General features: G+C 42.5%; 2 protein-coding genes across 2 annotated transcripts; one reads left to right on the top strand and one right to left on the bottom strand.

Moving 5' to 3' along the window:
* Positions 1 to 6,056: 6,056 nt before the first annotated feature.
* LOC103127744 (small ubiquitin-related modifier 2-like) lies at positions 6,057 to 6,335 on the bottom strand. Its single transcript, XM_060183547.1, has one exon. It carries the CDS (start codon positions 6,333 to 6,335, stop codon positions 6,057 to 6,059), a length of 279 nt encoding a protein of 92 aa, XP_060039530.1.
* A 9,119-nt stretch (positions 6,336 to 15,454) lies between these two features.
* LOC103127745 (small integral membrane protein 10-like protein 2A) lies at positions 15,455 to 16,329 on the top strand. The gene has a single exon (XM_060183214.1). It carries the CDS (start codon positions 15,728 to 15,730, stop codon positions 15,980 to 15,982), a length of 255 nt encoding a protein of 84 aa, XP_060039197.1. The 5' UTR covers positions 15,455 to 15,727; the 3' UTR covers positions 15,983 to 16,329.
* The last annotated feature ends 260 nt before the right edge of the window (positions 16,330 to 16,589 follow it).

Genomic DNA, 16,589 nt, shown 5'->3' with positions numbered 1-16,589 from the left:
TAACTTGTTACAAGTTTTTTTTTCACAAGTAAGTGAATTACAGCTGTCAAGTCTTCACATGAAGAAGCATCTGCTCATGTGGTAAGATATTAATCTATATAAGAAGTCCTCCCATATACAACTTCTGTAAATTAACAATAACATTCACTTATTTTTCTATACTTAACTGGTGTATCTCGTTTTGCCACTATAGTCCTGCCTTTGTCAGCCAATGATTTAAAGATTTTTCCCTTTATAAGATCACCCATACCACAGACATCCCTTACAACCCCCAAAGACAAACGATTGTTGAGAAGGCCCACCAAACACCTAGGCCTAATTAAGTAAAGAAAAAGGGGGTATACATGCCCCCGATATTCAGTTAGCTAAGGCACCAACTATATTAAACCTTCTTTAATATTTATAAAAATTCAAACCAGATGCCCTGCTAACTATGGGAAGGAGATTTGTTTGTTTCTTTCACAGGAATCCCCGTGTCAGGTCCTCCAACATTGCCCACTAGATGGCATGACTACAGCGCATGCCCTGAAACCCATGATGTGACCTGACACGATCTGAAGAACCTGATTCACAGACTCAAAGGACAGAACTTTCTTACTGCCTTTCTCTTGTCCATCGCTGTCTGTCCTTCCTGCTTCTGCTTCATCTGTCACCTTTTGGCAGTTCCAGACTACTCTCTACAGAGAAGCAAAGTTCCAGTAGCTGTCCTCCCCCATCGAGATAGACATGTGGCATTTCTTCCCCTGGTCTTTGGCATTGGACTGACACTTCTATCGGACTTGCTGGTACACCTTTGGACACTCCCTTTACACTGTTGGACTTCTCGAGGACTAACTGTATCAGTCCATGGACCTTGCATGCAGCTGCCTCTGGACTTTGCAACACCAGATCACCCCTCTCACCCCTTGGTCTATCAGGCACCCACTCCTCCGCCTATCAGGCAGTGCCCCCTTTCTGCCCATCAGGCAGCCCCTCTCCACCTACCAGGCCTCTCTTCAATCTCACACTGAACCTTGCTACTCTTACTTATCACTCCCTGTCTTATTCCAGTTCTTTTAAAAATGCCTGCACAATATCATTTACATTTCTGCCCAACAGGTTTCTGTTCACTCCTACACTACTATTCCTCTTTCAGAGATGGAGTCTTTTACAGACATTGACCCATTTAAATATGGCCATTGGAAAGAGGGAGATGTCGGGAAATTGTGAGGATGTGGTTGAGCTTGGTTGGGCTTGAACCTGAGGAGTGTATCAATCCTGTTAGTCTCTCTCTCTACTGAGAGGTTGAGCAAAGAGGGACAGTAGTTACCCCAAAGGTGTGCCTCATCCTATCAGATTCCCTGCCTCACATAGCACCCAGAATTTCTGATACTATGGCCATTAGATAAAAAGAAAGGGGAAGATGTCAGGCCTTAAAGCCAGCCCCCCTGCTCTGCTCCATTGCTGACACTATTGTCTGTTTACATAACCATTGTTTTGCCTGAAATATCCCCACCACATTATCCCCGCAGGGTATTATTAATTCAGTTAAAAACCATCACAACAGTTGCTAAGGATGCTTCCTCCTTCCCAGCATACATTTTGCCTCTCTCCACCCTCTTTCCTAGCCATTTCCGTTCCCAACTTGCCACTTCTGTTTTTACCCTATAAAGCCTGCTGCTGTTCCTGGTTTCACTCTCTTTCTCTTCCATGTCCCGACCTGGAGAAGGGCTGGCATGCATAGCAGGAGGCAGCCATTTTGTTAGCTCCATGTGGCCTAAACCTGCTGTGTTCACACCCGACTCTGGGGCATCCGCATGAATAAAGATTTGCATTCCCACTCCACCATGAGTTCCTGGTCTCTTCTCTCTCCAGCGATGCTAGCCCAGCAACTTTTTATGTTATTTATATATAGCTGTTTCTTATAAAGTAGCAGCACCAGTTGCTTCTGTTCTCCCTGGTCTAAGCTTTTAGCAGATTGAATATTTCAAAGAACAAGGCATTATTAGAAATGTATTCAACTCACTGATTGTCAGAGAAATGCAAATAAAGACAACAATGAGATACCACTTCACTCCGGTGAGAATGTCATACATCAGAAAAAGTATCAACAAATGCTGGAGAGGTTGTGGGGACAAAGGAACTCTTCTACATTGCTGTTGGGAATGTAAATTGGTCCAAACCCTATGGAGAGAAGTCTGGAGAACTCTTAGAAGACTAGAAATGTATCTACCCTGAGAGTTGGGTGGTAGCACAGTGGGTTAAGCGCACGTGGCATGAAGTGCAAGGACTGGCATAAGGATGGTTGAAGTGCAAGGACTGGCATAAGGATCCTGGTTTGAGCCCCGGCTCCCCACCTGCAGGGGAATCGCTTCACAAGTGGTGAAGTAGGTCTGCAGGTGTCTATCTTTCTCTCCCCCCCTCTGTCTTCCCCTTCTCTCTTGATTTCTCTCTGTCCTAACTAACAACAACGACATCAATAACTACAACAATAAAAAAGGGCAACAAAAGGGAAAATAAATAAATATAAAATAATTTTTTAAAAGAAATGGACCTACCCTCTGATCCTGCAATTCCTCTCCTAGCGGTATATCCTACAGAACTCAACACACCTATCCAAAAAGATTTTTGTATACCTATGTCCATAGCAGCACAATTTGTAATATCCAAAACCTGAAAGCAACCCAGGTGTCCAACAAAAGGTAAGTGGCTGACCAAGTTGTGGTCTATATACACAATGGAATACTACTCAGCTATTAAAAACAGCGATTTCACCATTTTCATCCCATTTTAGATAGAGCTCAAGAAATCATACTATGTGAGATAAGTCAGAAACAGAGGATGAATATGGGATGAAGAAGTTAAAAAATAAGATCAGAAGGGAAAACACTAAGCAGAACTTGGACTGGAATTTGTGTATTGCACCAAAGTAAAATACTCTGGGGTGGGTGGAGGGGAGAGTACAGGTCCTGGAAAAGGATGACAGAGGACCTAGTGGGGGCTATATTGTTATGCAGAAAACTGAGAAATATTATGCATGTCCAAAGTATCGTATTTACTGTCAAATGTAAAATATTGATCCCCCAATAAAGGAAAAAATGTATTAACAATTTGAACCCACTGTTAAAATTCAGCCTGATAACCAATTTGAAGTCTTAAGTGCTTAGACTGAAGCATCAAAACGTTTGAAAATATGTTTGTTTTTTTTTTGCCTCTGGGGTTATTGCTGAGGCTCTATGCCAGCACTACCGATCCATTGATCCTAGCCGTCATTTTTCCCATTTTTTTTTAAATTGGACTGGACAGAGAGAAATTGAAATGGTAGAGGGAGTGATAAAGACATATACTTGCAGACCTTCTTCACCACTTGTGAAGCAACCCTCTTGCAGGTGGGGAACCAGAGGCTCAAACCCAGATCATTGTGCTGGCCCTTTGTGCTTTGTACTATGTGCATTTAACCCAGTGTACCAACACCTGGCCCCTTCTCTTTCCCTCTATCTCTCCTCCCCTCTCAATTTCTCTCTGTATACCAAATATAAGAAAAATACAGCAAAAAAAATTCAAAAGAAAGGAAAAAGCAGAGAAGATTAAAGAAAATATCCCCCAACTATGCTAGCTATAAGAAACTTACCTTACATTTTTATTTGATTTTGAATATTGATTTATTCCTAATCAAAGTTCTGTACTTTTATACCAGAAAATTCAAGTGCATTATTGTTAAAATTTACTTAATTTTATATTGACTATAAAGAACTTGTAAGCTAAATCATCTGAAATTGTTGTAAGCTAAATCATCTGAAATCGTTAAACCATCCAGCTTAATCACCCCATCACAGAAAGCTTAACTTAACAACATTCCTGACTAGTAATTTATTTTCAGCTGGTGCTAAGGCACTTAAAATGACAGGTCCCTCATTGTTATTCAAAGCTGTTATTTCCTTATGTTTACAAAGAACAAATTTAGAGAAGGAAGGACTGACAGACATGATTAAACTGGGGGGGTCCTGAATAAAATAAGTGAATTGTGTCAGTCTCTATATCCTGATTCATCACTGCAATTACCTCAAAACAACAACAACAAACAAACAAAAACCAGTTAGTGCTAGGGAGATTGCTCAGTATTAGAACCCCTGAAACCTCAAACTCAGTCCCTGGCACAGTTATATGCCAGGGATGAACAGTGTTCTAGCTCTCTCTCTCTCTCTCTCTCTCTCTCTCTCACACACACACACACACACACACAAACTATAATTCTTAAAACAAAATATAGTTTATTGAAAATTAATTGCAGCTCTAGAGACTAACAATGAACATGCAGAAACCAAAAGTATATAGTACAACTTGTAGTCACTGAAGAGAAAAAAAAACTGGTATAAATTGAAGTTGAACAAAAATATCTACATAAAAAGAGTCTCTAATCGAAAGCAGAGCTCTTTTTTAATTCATAACATTTTTATAGACAACTTTTTTAAGTATTTTATTTTTTATTTATTTTTTATTTTTGAGAGAGATACAGAGAGAGAAATACACAGAGAGAAACACCAGAGCACTGCTCAGCTCAGACTTTTGGTGATGTGGGGGATTGAACCTGGAACTTCGGAGCCTCAGGCAAGACAGTCTCTGCATAACCATTATGCTATCTACCCCCGCCTGCCGGAGAGCAGAGCTCTTTAGTGGTGATGGGATATATTTGTATCTTGCTTGTGGTTACACGAATCTTGACATGGGATAATACTGCTGGAACTAGACATGGGCACACACACATAAATTAAAGCAGGCTAGAAAAATAGTGAAATATCAACCAGACCTGTACACTAGTTAAGAGCAATATGCTGATGACAGTTTCCTTCTTTCTTTCTTTTTGGTCTTGGATATTATATTGTATCTGCAGAAATTGTTGCCATGAGGGAAACTGGGTGGAAGAGATGGATATTTTTGTACTATTTCTGCAACTTCCTGTGAGTTTACTGATAGCACAAAATAAATGAGGCCAAGCATAGACTTGAGAAATGATTGGAAGGCACAGGTTCTTTGAGTGAAGAAATCAGATCTAATCTGCAGCCAAAGGTTTCCAAGTGGTTTAAAGGTATATTTCTGTGACCCTTTGTTTTTGCAAATAAGAAAAAAATCACCATATTATACTAATAATACCTATGGACATACACACACATGTAAAACATGTGAATAAGAGAGCCAGGTATGGTGCACCTGGTGTGAATCTGCCTTAGGCAGTAGGAATGATGATTCTTTCCTACTGCCTAAGGTGGAGTGACCATTGTAGAGTTAACTGATATATCTGCTCTGGCTGTTTTTATGCATTGACTCCTATGCTTTTCTGTTACATTATTTTTATTTTATTTTACATTATTTAAATTTGAATGTATTTAATTCTATTTTTGAACATGGGCCCTTCAAGCCTCAGGCATGGAAGGCTTTTGGCATAACCATTATACTATCTCTCCAGCACAGTACCTATGGATTTTTTTGTGTTTTTTTAACAAGAGGTTTATTTAAACAACAAGACGCTTGGTTTGAAGGGAAAACTATCTAGGATTCATTTCTTTTAGAGTAATTTACTCCTTCTTAAAACCAGATTGCCCTACATGTAACAGCAACGTACAAAAAAGTTAGAAAATTGTCCTTGGTTTTACAATGATAAATGAAAAACATTAAGATTCTCCAATCAAACAAGGTATACAAGAATTTTTATGTTATTCTTTTTTGTTAAACATTGAGAGCAATTACTGGAATATAAAGATAAGAGCTGAATGAGCACGCCACTAATGGAGACAGCGGGCATTTTCACAGAACCAGTATTTTTCCCCATCCCGTCTCCATTTGATGTCAATCAAAACCTACCATTGGCCATTTAGTTTTTAAAAATGTAATATGTTTGTGCACATACACCAGTTACTTTATGTACAATAGAAGAATGGGGAAGGGGAAAATGAAAGAATAGTGAAAAAACTGTATTGTAGTAGTCAGGATGTGGCGGAACCAAATTGCGGTTTTCTAATTGAGAATGTCTTCTTGATCTGGAGGAACAACGTTCTGGAGTAAAGTAGCAGGCTTCCTTTTTAGTAGATACCTTCTGTCTGCTGCTGGAACACATCAATTGTACCTTCATCCTCCATTTGCAACTGTGTAAGTGGATCTGTTTCATTGATTGGCTGCCGGTCAAATCGGAATGTGATCTGCCTCATTGACAACCTCTGTCGTTCACAATAGGCTTTCATTAGTTTACTAAGTGGTGTCTGCCTCTTAATCTTAAACTGCACCACCGAACCATCCTGATTTAGATTAATATAGTTGTTGTTCTCAGTCTTGAATCCTTCCTTGGGCTTTTTGTCGGCCATGGCGAACGCCGGGGTCTCCTCTCTTGCCACTTCACAGAAGAGGTAGCAGGTCTGCACCAAACCAGCACACCAGCAGCACCATGAGCGGCACAAGGAGGCAGCAGCGGTGGACGAGGGAGAGCGCATTTTTATGTTTTTGATAATATCATGTCACACAATAACTAGTGCTGGAAAATGAGATTTTACCCATTGACTAAGTAGGTGATGTAACTGCCCATTCAGTATCTATGAATCTACTGGGCTCCATAAACAGTTACACAGTTTATGAGTTCCACTAAGACAGTCAAGTGTGAAGGTGAACAGGCATTTCTGAAAAGTTTCAGTTATTTCTTTATATTTTTAGTGTGTCTATTTTTAGAAATTTCTTTATTGGGGGATTAATGGCTTACAGTTGACAGTAAATTATAATAGTACATCCATAACATTTCCCTGTTTTCCACATAACAGTTCAACCCCCGGGACTCCGGCGGTAGTGCAGCGGGTTAAGCGCAGGTGGTGCAAAGCACAAGGTTACACGTAAGGATCGTGGTTCCAGCCCCCAGCTCCCCATCTGCAGGGGAGTCTCTTCACAGGCTGTGAAGCAAGTCTGCAAGTGTCTATCTTTTTCTCCTCCTCTCTGTCTTCACCTCCTCTCTCCATTTCTCTCTGTCCTATCCAACAACAATGACATCAATAACAACAACAATAAAATTACAAGGGCAACAAAAGGGAATAAATATTTTAAAAAATAATTTTAAAAAATTCAACCCCCACTAGGTACTCCTCTGTCATCAGGATCCAGGTTCTGAACACTCCCACACCCCTCCCACACCAGAGTCTTTTACTTTGGTGCAATACACCAACTCCAGTCCAAGTTCTGCTGATCTAACTTCTACCTATGAGTGAGATCATCCCATATTCACACTTCCGTTTCTGACTTATCTCAAGTAATGTGATTTATTCAAGCTCCATCCAAGATGGGCTGAAAATGGTGAAATCACTATTTTTAATAGCTGAGTTATATTTATATATATATATATATATATATATAACCAAATATATATATATATATAACCAAATATATATATGCCAAATCTTACTCAGCCACGTATCTCCTATTGGACACCTGGGTTGCTTCCAGGTTTTAGTGAATACAAATTATGCTGCAATGAGCATAGGTATACACAAATCTTTTTGGATGGGTGTGTTGGGTTCCTTAGGGTATATCCCAGGAGAGGAATTACAGGATCATAGGGTAGGTCCATTTCTAGCCTTCTGAGAGTTCTCCAGACTGCTCTCCATAAGGGTTGGACCAATTGACATTCCCACCAGCAGTGCAGAAGGGTTCCTTTGTCCCCCACAACCTCTTCAGCATCTGTTGCTGCTGACTTTTTCTGGTGTATGACATTCTTACAGAAGTTATGTGGTATCTCATTGTTGCCTTTATTTGCAGTTCTCTGACAAACAGTGACTTGGAGCATTTTTTCATATGTTTGTTGGCTTTTTGGATCTCTTCTACGCAGAATATTCTATTTGTATCCTCTCCTCATTTTTGCATAGGGTCATTTGTTTTCCTGTTACTGACTTTGGTGAACTCTTTATATATTTTGGTTATTAACCTCCTGTCTGATATATGACATTGTAAAGATCTTCTCCCATTCTGTGGGAGGTCCCTTTGGATAGTGGTTTCTTTTGCTATTTAGAAGCTTTTTTAAATATATATTTATTGGGAGTCGGGCTGTAGCGTAGCAGGTTAAGCGCAGGTGGTGCGAAGCACAAGGACCGGCATAAGGATCCCGGTTCGAACCCCGGCTCCCCACCTGCAGAGGAGTCGCTTCACAGGCGGTGAAGCAGGTCTGCAGGTGTCTATCTTTCTCTCCTCCTCTCTGTCTTCCCCTCCTCTCTCCATTTCTCTCTGTCTTATACAACAATGACAACAACAATAATAACTACAACAATAAAACAACAAGGGCAACAAAAGGGAATAAATAAATAAAAATAAAAAAGAATAAAATATATATATATTTATTCCCTTTTGTTGCTCTTGTTGTTTTATTGTTGTACTTATTATTGTTGTTGTTATTGATGTTATCATTATTGGTTAGGATAGAGAGAAATGGAGAGAGGAGGGGAAGACAGAGAGGGAGAGAGAAAGACACCTATAGACCTGCTTCACCACTGTGAAGCAACTCCCCTGCAGGTGGGGAACCAGGGGTTCTAAACGGGATCCTTACACTGGTCCTTGTGATTTTTAGAAGCTTTTTAATTTGATGTAGTCCCATTGTTTATTTTTTATTTAGTCTTCTTTGTAATTGGATTCATTTCATTGAAGACGCCTTTAAAATTTTGATGGAAGAGTTCTGCCAATATTTTCCTCTAAATATTTATAGTTTCTGGTCTAACATCCAAGTCCTTGATCCAGTTGGAATTTACTTTTGTATTTGGTGAAATATAGTGGTTCAGTTTCATTCTTCTGCATGTTTCAAGCCAATTTTCCCAACACCATTTGTTGAAGAGACTCTGCTTTCCCCATTTAATAGTCTGGGCACCTTTGTCAAAGATTAGATGTCCATAGGTGTGGGGGCTTACTTTTTGGGCTCTGAATTCTATTCCACTGGTCAGTGTGTCTATTCATGTTCCAGTACCAAGCAGTTTTGATGACAATGGCCCTATAATACAATTTGAGATCTGGGAGTATGATGCCTCCAGTTCTGCTCTTCTTCTCAAAATAGTTTTGGCAATTATAGGTCTTTTCAGGTTCCAGATAAACATTTGTAGCTTTTGTTCTATTCTCCTAAAAAAACTGGTTGGGATTTTGATGGGGATTTCAATAAATTTGTATATGTCTCTGGGTAGTATATTCATTTTGATGATGCTAATTCTTCCAACCCATGAACATGGAATATCTTTCTACTTCTTTGTGTCTTTTTCTGTTTCCTTGAGTAGTGACTCATACTTTTCAGAATACAAGTCTTTCACTTCTTTGGCTAGGTTTATTCCTAGATATTTTATTGTCTTTGTTGCTTTAGTAAAAGGAATTGATTTCTGGATTTCTTCTGCTGCTGCCTTAGTGTTTGCATAGAGGAATGCCACTAACATTTGTAGCCGGACATCTTACTATATTGCCTGATAATTTCCAAAAGCTTCCTGCTGGATTCTTTAGGTTTTTCTATGCAACTATCATTTAATCTGCAAACAGTGAGAGTTTAACTTCTCTTCCTATCTGTATCCCTTAAATTCCTTGCTCCTGCTTAATTGCTATGGCAAGAACTTACAACAGTATGCTGAATAGTAATGATGATAGTGGGCAGCCCTGTCTAATATCTGATCTGAGGGAGAATGTTTCCAGTTTTTCACTACTGAGTATGATGTTGGCTGTAGGTTTGGTATATATGGACTCCATTATCTTGAGGAATTTTACATCTATTACCATTTTTGTAGCATTTTGATCATAAATTGATGTTGTATTTTGCCAAAGGCTTTCTCTGCATCTATTGATATAATCATGTGGTGTTTGGTCTTTCATTTATTGATGTTATGGATCATGTTGATTGATGTACATATATTAAACCAACCTTGCATCCCTGGGATAAACCCCACTTGGCCATTATAAACAATCTTTTTAATATACTGCTGTATCTGGTTGGGTACAATTTTTTTTTCAATATTTTAGCATCTATGTTCATCAGAGATATTCTGTAATTTTCTTTTCTTTTCTTTGGTATCAGAATGATTTTGGATTCATAAAAGCTGTGAGGGAGTATTATTGTGTCTTCAGTCTTTTGGAGGAGTTTTAAAAATAGAGGCACTAGGAAGCTGGGTGGTAGAGCAGCGGGTTAAGCACATATGGCTCAAAGCGCAAGGACCAACGTAAGGATCCTGGTTTGAGACCCCAGCTCCCCACCTGTAGGAGAGTGGCTTCACAGGCAGTGAAGCAGGTCTGCAGGTGTCTATTTTTCTCTCCCCCTCTCTGTCTTCCCCTCCTCTCTCCATTTCTCTGTGTCCTATCCAACAACAATGACATCAATAACAACAACAATAATAGCTACAACAACAATGAAAAACAACAAGGGCAACAAAAGGGAAAATAAATAAATAAATATTAAAAAAATAGAGGTATTAACTCTTCCTTAAAGGTTTTGTAGAATTCATTTGTATAACCATCTGGTCCAGGACTTTTATTCTTGGGAGGGTTTTTGATAACTGTTTCAAATTCTTTGGCTATGATTGGTCTGTTCATATTTTCTAGATACTCTTTGTTTAATTCTGGAAGTTTGTAGGTATCTAGGAACTTGTCTGTTTCTTCCAGGTTCTGTAGATTGGTGGCCTATAGTTGTTCATAGAAGTCTTACATGATATGTTGGATTTCTGTGGTGTCTTTTGTGTATCTTCTCTTTCATTTACAATCCAATTCATTTGAATTTTCATCCATTTTTGTTTTGTAAGTCTGGCTAAGGGTTTTTTTTTTCTTTTTCCTCCTTTGAAAAGCCAACATTTAGCTTCAGAGATCTTTTCTATGGTTTTCTTATTTTCAATGTTATTTATTTCTGCCCTAACTTTAGTTATTTTAGGCCTTCTGGCTGCTTTAGGTTTCCTTTGTTCTACTTTTTCTAAGTCTTTAAGATGTGTGATCAGGTTGTTTATTTGAACCTTTTGTTTACTACTGTGTGCTTGTAAGGCTATGAACTTCCCTCTCAGTATTATCATAGTTTTCTCCCAAATATTTTGATAGCTCATGTCTGCATTTTCATTGAATTCTTGAAATATTTTTATTTCTTACTTCATTTCCTCTTTGACCCAGTAGTTTTTAAGTAGTATATTGTTGAGTTTGCATATTTTGGGACTTTTACTTATTTTTTTGTTGGTTGTTGTTAGTTTAATTCCACTGTGGTTTGAAAAAATGCTTAGGATTGTTACAATGCTCTTGAATTTACTGATGCTGTCTTTCTGGCCTAACATATGGTTTATCCTTGAAAATGAATGACCCATGTGGACTTGAGTAGAATGTGTATTCCAGTTTCTTGGGGTGAATGTCTCTGAAAATGTCCAATATTTCTAGTTTATTTATCTCTTCATTTATCTCCCTTGTTTCCTTATCAATTTTATGCCTAGATGATATGTCAAGTTGAGAAAGTGGGGTGTTGAAATCCCCTACTATTACTGTGTTGCTGTTAATATATTGTTGTAGCTCTTTTAGTAGACGTTTGATGTATTTAGATAGCCTCTCATTTGTGTGTATAGATGTTAATAATCATTAATTCCTTTTGATTGACTGATCTTCTGATCATTAAATAATATCCATCCTTATCTTTTAAATTTTTATTTATTTTAAGGTGTATTATGTCAGATATGAGAATGGCTATCCCTCTCTTCTTTATGGTCCATTGGCTTGTATGATAGTTTTCCATACTTTCACTTTGAGTCCATATTTGTCTCCTTGAGTTAGGTGGCATTCCTGCAGACAACCTATAGTTGGGTTGTATTTTTTGATCCATCTTCCCACTCTGTACCGTTTAATAGGCTATCTCAGTCCATTGACATTTATTGATATTATAGATTGAAGATATTTTAATACCATTATTCTAAACTTTCAGAGTGTTTTTATATATGGCATGTCTATTGACGATGTGATTGTTTATAAGAGACCTTTCAGAACTTCTTTCAGGGAAGGTTTGGTGATAGTTGATTCCTTCACATGTTTCCTGTCTTAGAAGGTTTATATGCCTCCCTTGAGTTTGAATGATAGTCTAGCAGGAAACAGTAGTCTTGGATGAATGCCTTTTTCACTGAGTGCTCAATATATATCTTGCTATTCTCTTCTGGCCTTTAGTGTTTGTGTGGAGAAATCTGCTGCTGTTCTTACGGGTTTCCCTCTGCAGGTGACTCTGTTTTTCTCTTGCAGCCTTCAGGATCCTTTCTACATCTTTATTCCTTTGCATTCTAAATATGATGTATCTTGGTGTCTTTTAGTCTGGGTTAATTCTGTTTGGGACCCTCTGGGCATCTTGAACCTTCATGTATTTTATGTTGTCTAGACTAGAGAAGTTCTCAGCTGTTATGTCCTGTAGAATACTTTCTTCCCCTCCCTCTCTTTCTTCCTCTAGTTAGTCAATAATGCATATTTTACTTCTTTTGAAGTCATCCCATATGTCTCTATTGTTGTTTTCACTATCTCTTAATCTCTTTTTAAGATCTTTTACTGCTTTCTTAGTTTTCTCTAATCCATCCTTGATCTTGATAATTCTATTTTCTGCATCACTCATTCTGTTCTCTCTCCCCCGTGTTGTTTTCTGTATCTCAGTTATTTTGTTACCCTGTTCTGATACTGTATTAGCTTGTTCAGCTAGTTATGCTCTTACTTCAGCTATTTCAGCTTTCAGCTCTCTAATTAACTCAAGATAATTAGTATTTTCTTCCAGAGTCTCATTTTCTGCCCCCTCCCCATTTCTGATGATGTTACTTTCAAAAGCTTTCCTCACCCCTGTTACTAATGCCTCAATTGTTGTTTGTATGTTGTCTTCATTCTTACATGCTTCTACATTTGGGGGGGCTTTTTATCTGGGCTTTTGTCCTGGTTCATTTCTCCAATGTTTATCTTGGTTTAATCATTATATGTGCTGTGTTACGAGGTCCTTCTTTCAGTACTTTACAATACACAAATCACACCTGCCTGGATTGACTTGTTTCTTTTTTTTAATTATCTTTATTTATTGGATAGAGACATCCAGATATTGAGATAATTGGGGGAGATTGAGAGGGGGATAGACAGAGAAACACCTGCAGCTTTGCTTCACCACTTGCAAAGCTTTCCTCCTGCAGGTGGGGGTCGGGGGACTTGAACCTGGGTCCTTGTACATTGTGACATGTGCACTCAACCAGGTGAACCACAACCTGGACCTGGATTGACTTCTTTCTAAGTGAAGTACTTAGGGAGTTCACAATTGTGGAAATTAACAGTTGTTTCAATGTGATCTCAGTTCTTGAGGTGAAGCACAGTGGCTGTTAAACCCTCTTACGTTCTTTATCATCCTTGCAGGCTATGGAAGCCTGTGGGCTTTTAAACTATAAATAGGTAGTTTATCTTACAGTTTAACTTATAATCACTTCTCCAGACCAAGAGATAAATCAGGGTGGGGGGGAGATATCACAGTGGTTCTGCAAAGAGACTCCCATGCTCCGAGGTTTCAAAGACCCAGATCCAATTCAGCTGCTCTGCCAGCAGCCACAGGCAAGCTGGGCAGCACTCTTGGCCCTGTGAGTTTCTACACAAATCCCATTTGTATTCTGTGGGTTCTAAGGCAGTTATTCATTATGTTTCCCAATTCATCAGGAGAACAATGTGGAAAGGCCACCACTATACAGCCCCACCTCCAGACCACTAGGGTATAGATCTTCTCCTGAGTTTCTTGGTCAGTTCTCTGCCCCCTTCCCATATGTCAGCACAGGGCCTCCCTGCTGCTGCTCCAGCCTCCAAGGGACAGAAGCAGTGGAGAGCATTTGCAAACAGTTGCATTTGGTGAGCCTTAGGGGATCCTCTCCTCCTTTTAGCAATCTTTTTGTTGATAAAACTTGGATGGGAGGTAGCACCTCAATTGACAAACTGTGGGACTGTTACCAGCAGCTTTGGAGTAAGTAAGAACTTTTTGCCCCAGGAATCTCTCCTTAGGCCCCTCTCTGTACAGGAGCCATATGTGTCTGCACTCACCCGTGACTTGGTGGGGTTACCAAAGTAATGCTAGTCTTGCCTTTTTGCATTCTCAAATGATACTTTTTGCTATTTCTAGTTGACCAGGGAGATGAGAGGAGAGAAATACAGTTGCTGCTACTCTGTATCCCCAGCTCTGGAAGTCTCCCTCTGACAAGGTTTAAATATACAGCCTAGTGCACACAGGAGAAATAGGTCACACAGTAGGTTGCATGTTTTGCCAAACCATGCAACCCAAAGTCAATCCCCAGCACCATGTGACATTGCAGGGTGATCTGAGGCTGTTGTATCTCTCTTTCTATTCTCTCTCTAAATGACAACGTGTTCTGAGTGTTGCAAATGCTTGTGACAGTGACTGAAAAAAAAAGAACAGAAAAGAAAAAAAATTGGGAGGGGGATCAGCCTTCTGTGTGGAAATTGTTATTGGATTTTGGTGAATCTACTTTTTATATAAAGTCTATAAAAGTCATGACTCTTGGGCACAGAGATAGTTCAGAGCTAGGGCTCACATAGACCCATGGTCCAGGACCCAGTATGAACATAGAAACCAGATGGAAGCACCATGGGTAAATGGAGCTAGCGGTGGTGTCTCTCTTTCTATTTGTGACCTTCCCCCCACAACTGATATAAAAATGGAAAAAGTGTGCCCAGAATCATGCACAGGGATGCCCTGGATCACCCCCACCACACACACACACCCGATAGTGAAAGCTGAGCATCTCAACTGCCACATAAAGAATATGGGATTTGGTTGACTCTGATTTAGAACTAAATAAAACCAATAATAATACTTTTAAGCCCATTAGGAAGAATAGCCATGAACAAGGGCAAAGGAGACCTAAGAAGATCATATGCAGTCTTGAGGGTAGACCAGAAGAGGAGTGCTTGCAAATAACAGTAAGGGAAAGACAAATGAAGGAGGCAGTCCAACAAAGCACCATGTAAGTAAGGTGCCAGCACAGGGAGCACAGAGAGGAGAGACTGCTCACTCCGGTGGGGCCAGCCTCAGCGCCTCAGCTCTTGCAGAGAAAGGCGCATTTGTGAAAGGTGGAACGAACCGGCTGAAGGTGGGAGGTGGTGTGGATTGTGGAGCTCATAGGCGCACAGCAGCCACACAGCGGCTGCCTCTCGGTCCAGCCCCAGGGTCCCAGGCTCCCCAAAGGACTTGCTCTGCTCCAGCGCTTTCCGCAGAAGTAGGGGCTGGACTACACCGCCCCCTCCCCTCCTCTTAGGCCCCCAGGCTCAGCTCCCCAGAGGACGTGAGGAGGCGGAGTCATCAGGGGGCAGGGCCCGAGGGGCGGGATCAGAGGCGGTGCTTACGAGCGGCAATAGCTGAGTGGCAGAGGGAGAGGGGCGTGTCCGCCGTGGGCGTGGCCACGCCGGCCACGCTGGGGTGAGGGTAGGAACACCAGCGTGAGGGTCGCGGTTGCGGAGGCAAAGGAGGAGGAGAGGAGAAGGGGAGGAGTGGGGCGGGAGGCTCTAACGGTTGCGCGGCGCGCGTGCGGCAGGAGAGCGGACAGCGCCTGGGGTGGCGAAGGGGCGAAGGCGGCGGCCCGGAGAGGGAGTGAGAGCCGGGCGGGCAGGCGGGTGGGGGCGGAGGCGAAGGCGGAGTCGGAGGCGGCTGGGGTCCCGCGTCCACCTGTGCGGTCGCCATCGCCACCGTTGTCAGCGTCGCAGGCGCGGGCAGCCGGGCGGGTGTGCGGGGCCCATGGCGGCATCGGCGGCGCTGTCGGCGGCGGCGGCTGCAGCGGCGCTGTCGGGCCTGGCGGTGCGTCTGTCGCGCTCGGCGGCTTTCCGCGGCGGCGGCGGCGGCGGCGGCTCCTACGGCGCCTTCTGCAAGGGGCTGACGCGCACGCTGCTCACCTTCTTCGACCTGGCGTGGCGGGTGCGCCTCAACTTCCCCTACTTCTACGTCGTGGCGTCCGTCATGTTCAACGTGCGCCTGCAGGTGCGCATCGAGTGAGCGGCGGCGGCGGCATGCGGGGCCCGGCACGATAGACCCGCGGCGCCCTGAGCTGGACGGGCCGACGGACAGACAGAAGGGCGACGGGCGGGGGGGCGCGGGGCACTTGTGACAGCAGCCGCGGAGGCTGCAGGAGGACGCCGCCCACCCGTCGGTGCTCCCCGCGGTCCCGCCATCCCCGCCCGCAGATCGCCGCCCCCGCTCCCGCCCCCGCTCCCCGCTCCCGGCTCCCCGCTCCCCGCAGTCCTTTCTCGCAGCGACCAGTTGCCTGGCAGCGGCCTGGTGCACAAAATGGGGGACCCCGACCCCCAGAACTTGAGCGCAGGACGCGGCCTTAGCGGCGACCCCTGCCCAGGTAGGAGGCCGCGAGGGCGGGAGGGGAGGGGAGGGGAGGGGAGGGGAGGAGCGGGGCGGGCCCGCAGGAGCAGGGGGCTGCGAGGGACCCAGCCTGGAAGCCGCCCCGGACACAGCCAGCGCCCACAGGGCTCCCCGGCTCCCTGCCCTCCCTGCCCGCAGGGATCCCTGTGTGTGTGTGGAGGGGGGGCTGAGGGCCTGGGCATCTTCGGGGGCTCCACCCCGCCCCCTCTGCACACAGGCCCCTGTGGTG

Source organism: Erinaceus europaeus, chromosome X (assembly GCF_950295315.1).
Source record: "Erinaceus europaeus chromosome X, mEriEur2.1, whole genome shotgun sequence".
Taxonomy (NCBI): Eukaryota; Metazoa; Chordata; class Mammalia; order Eulipotyphla; family Erinaceidae; genus Erinaceus; species Erinaceus europaeus.
This window is presented reverse-complemented; position numbering and strand designations above follow the sequence as displayed.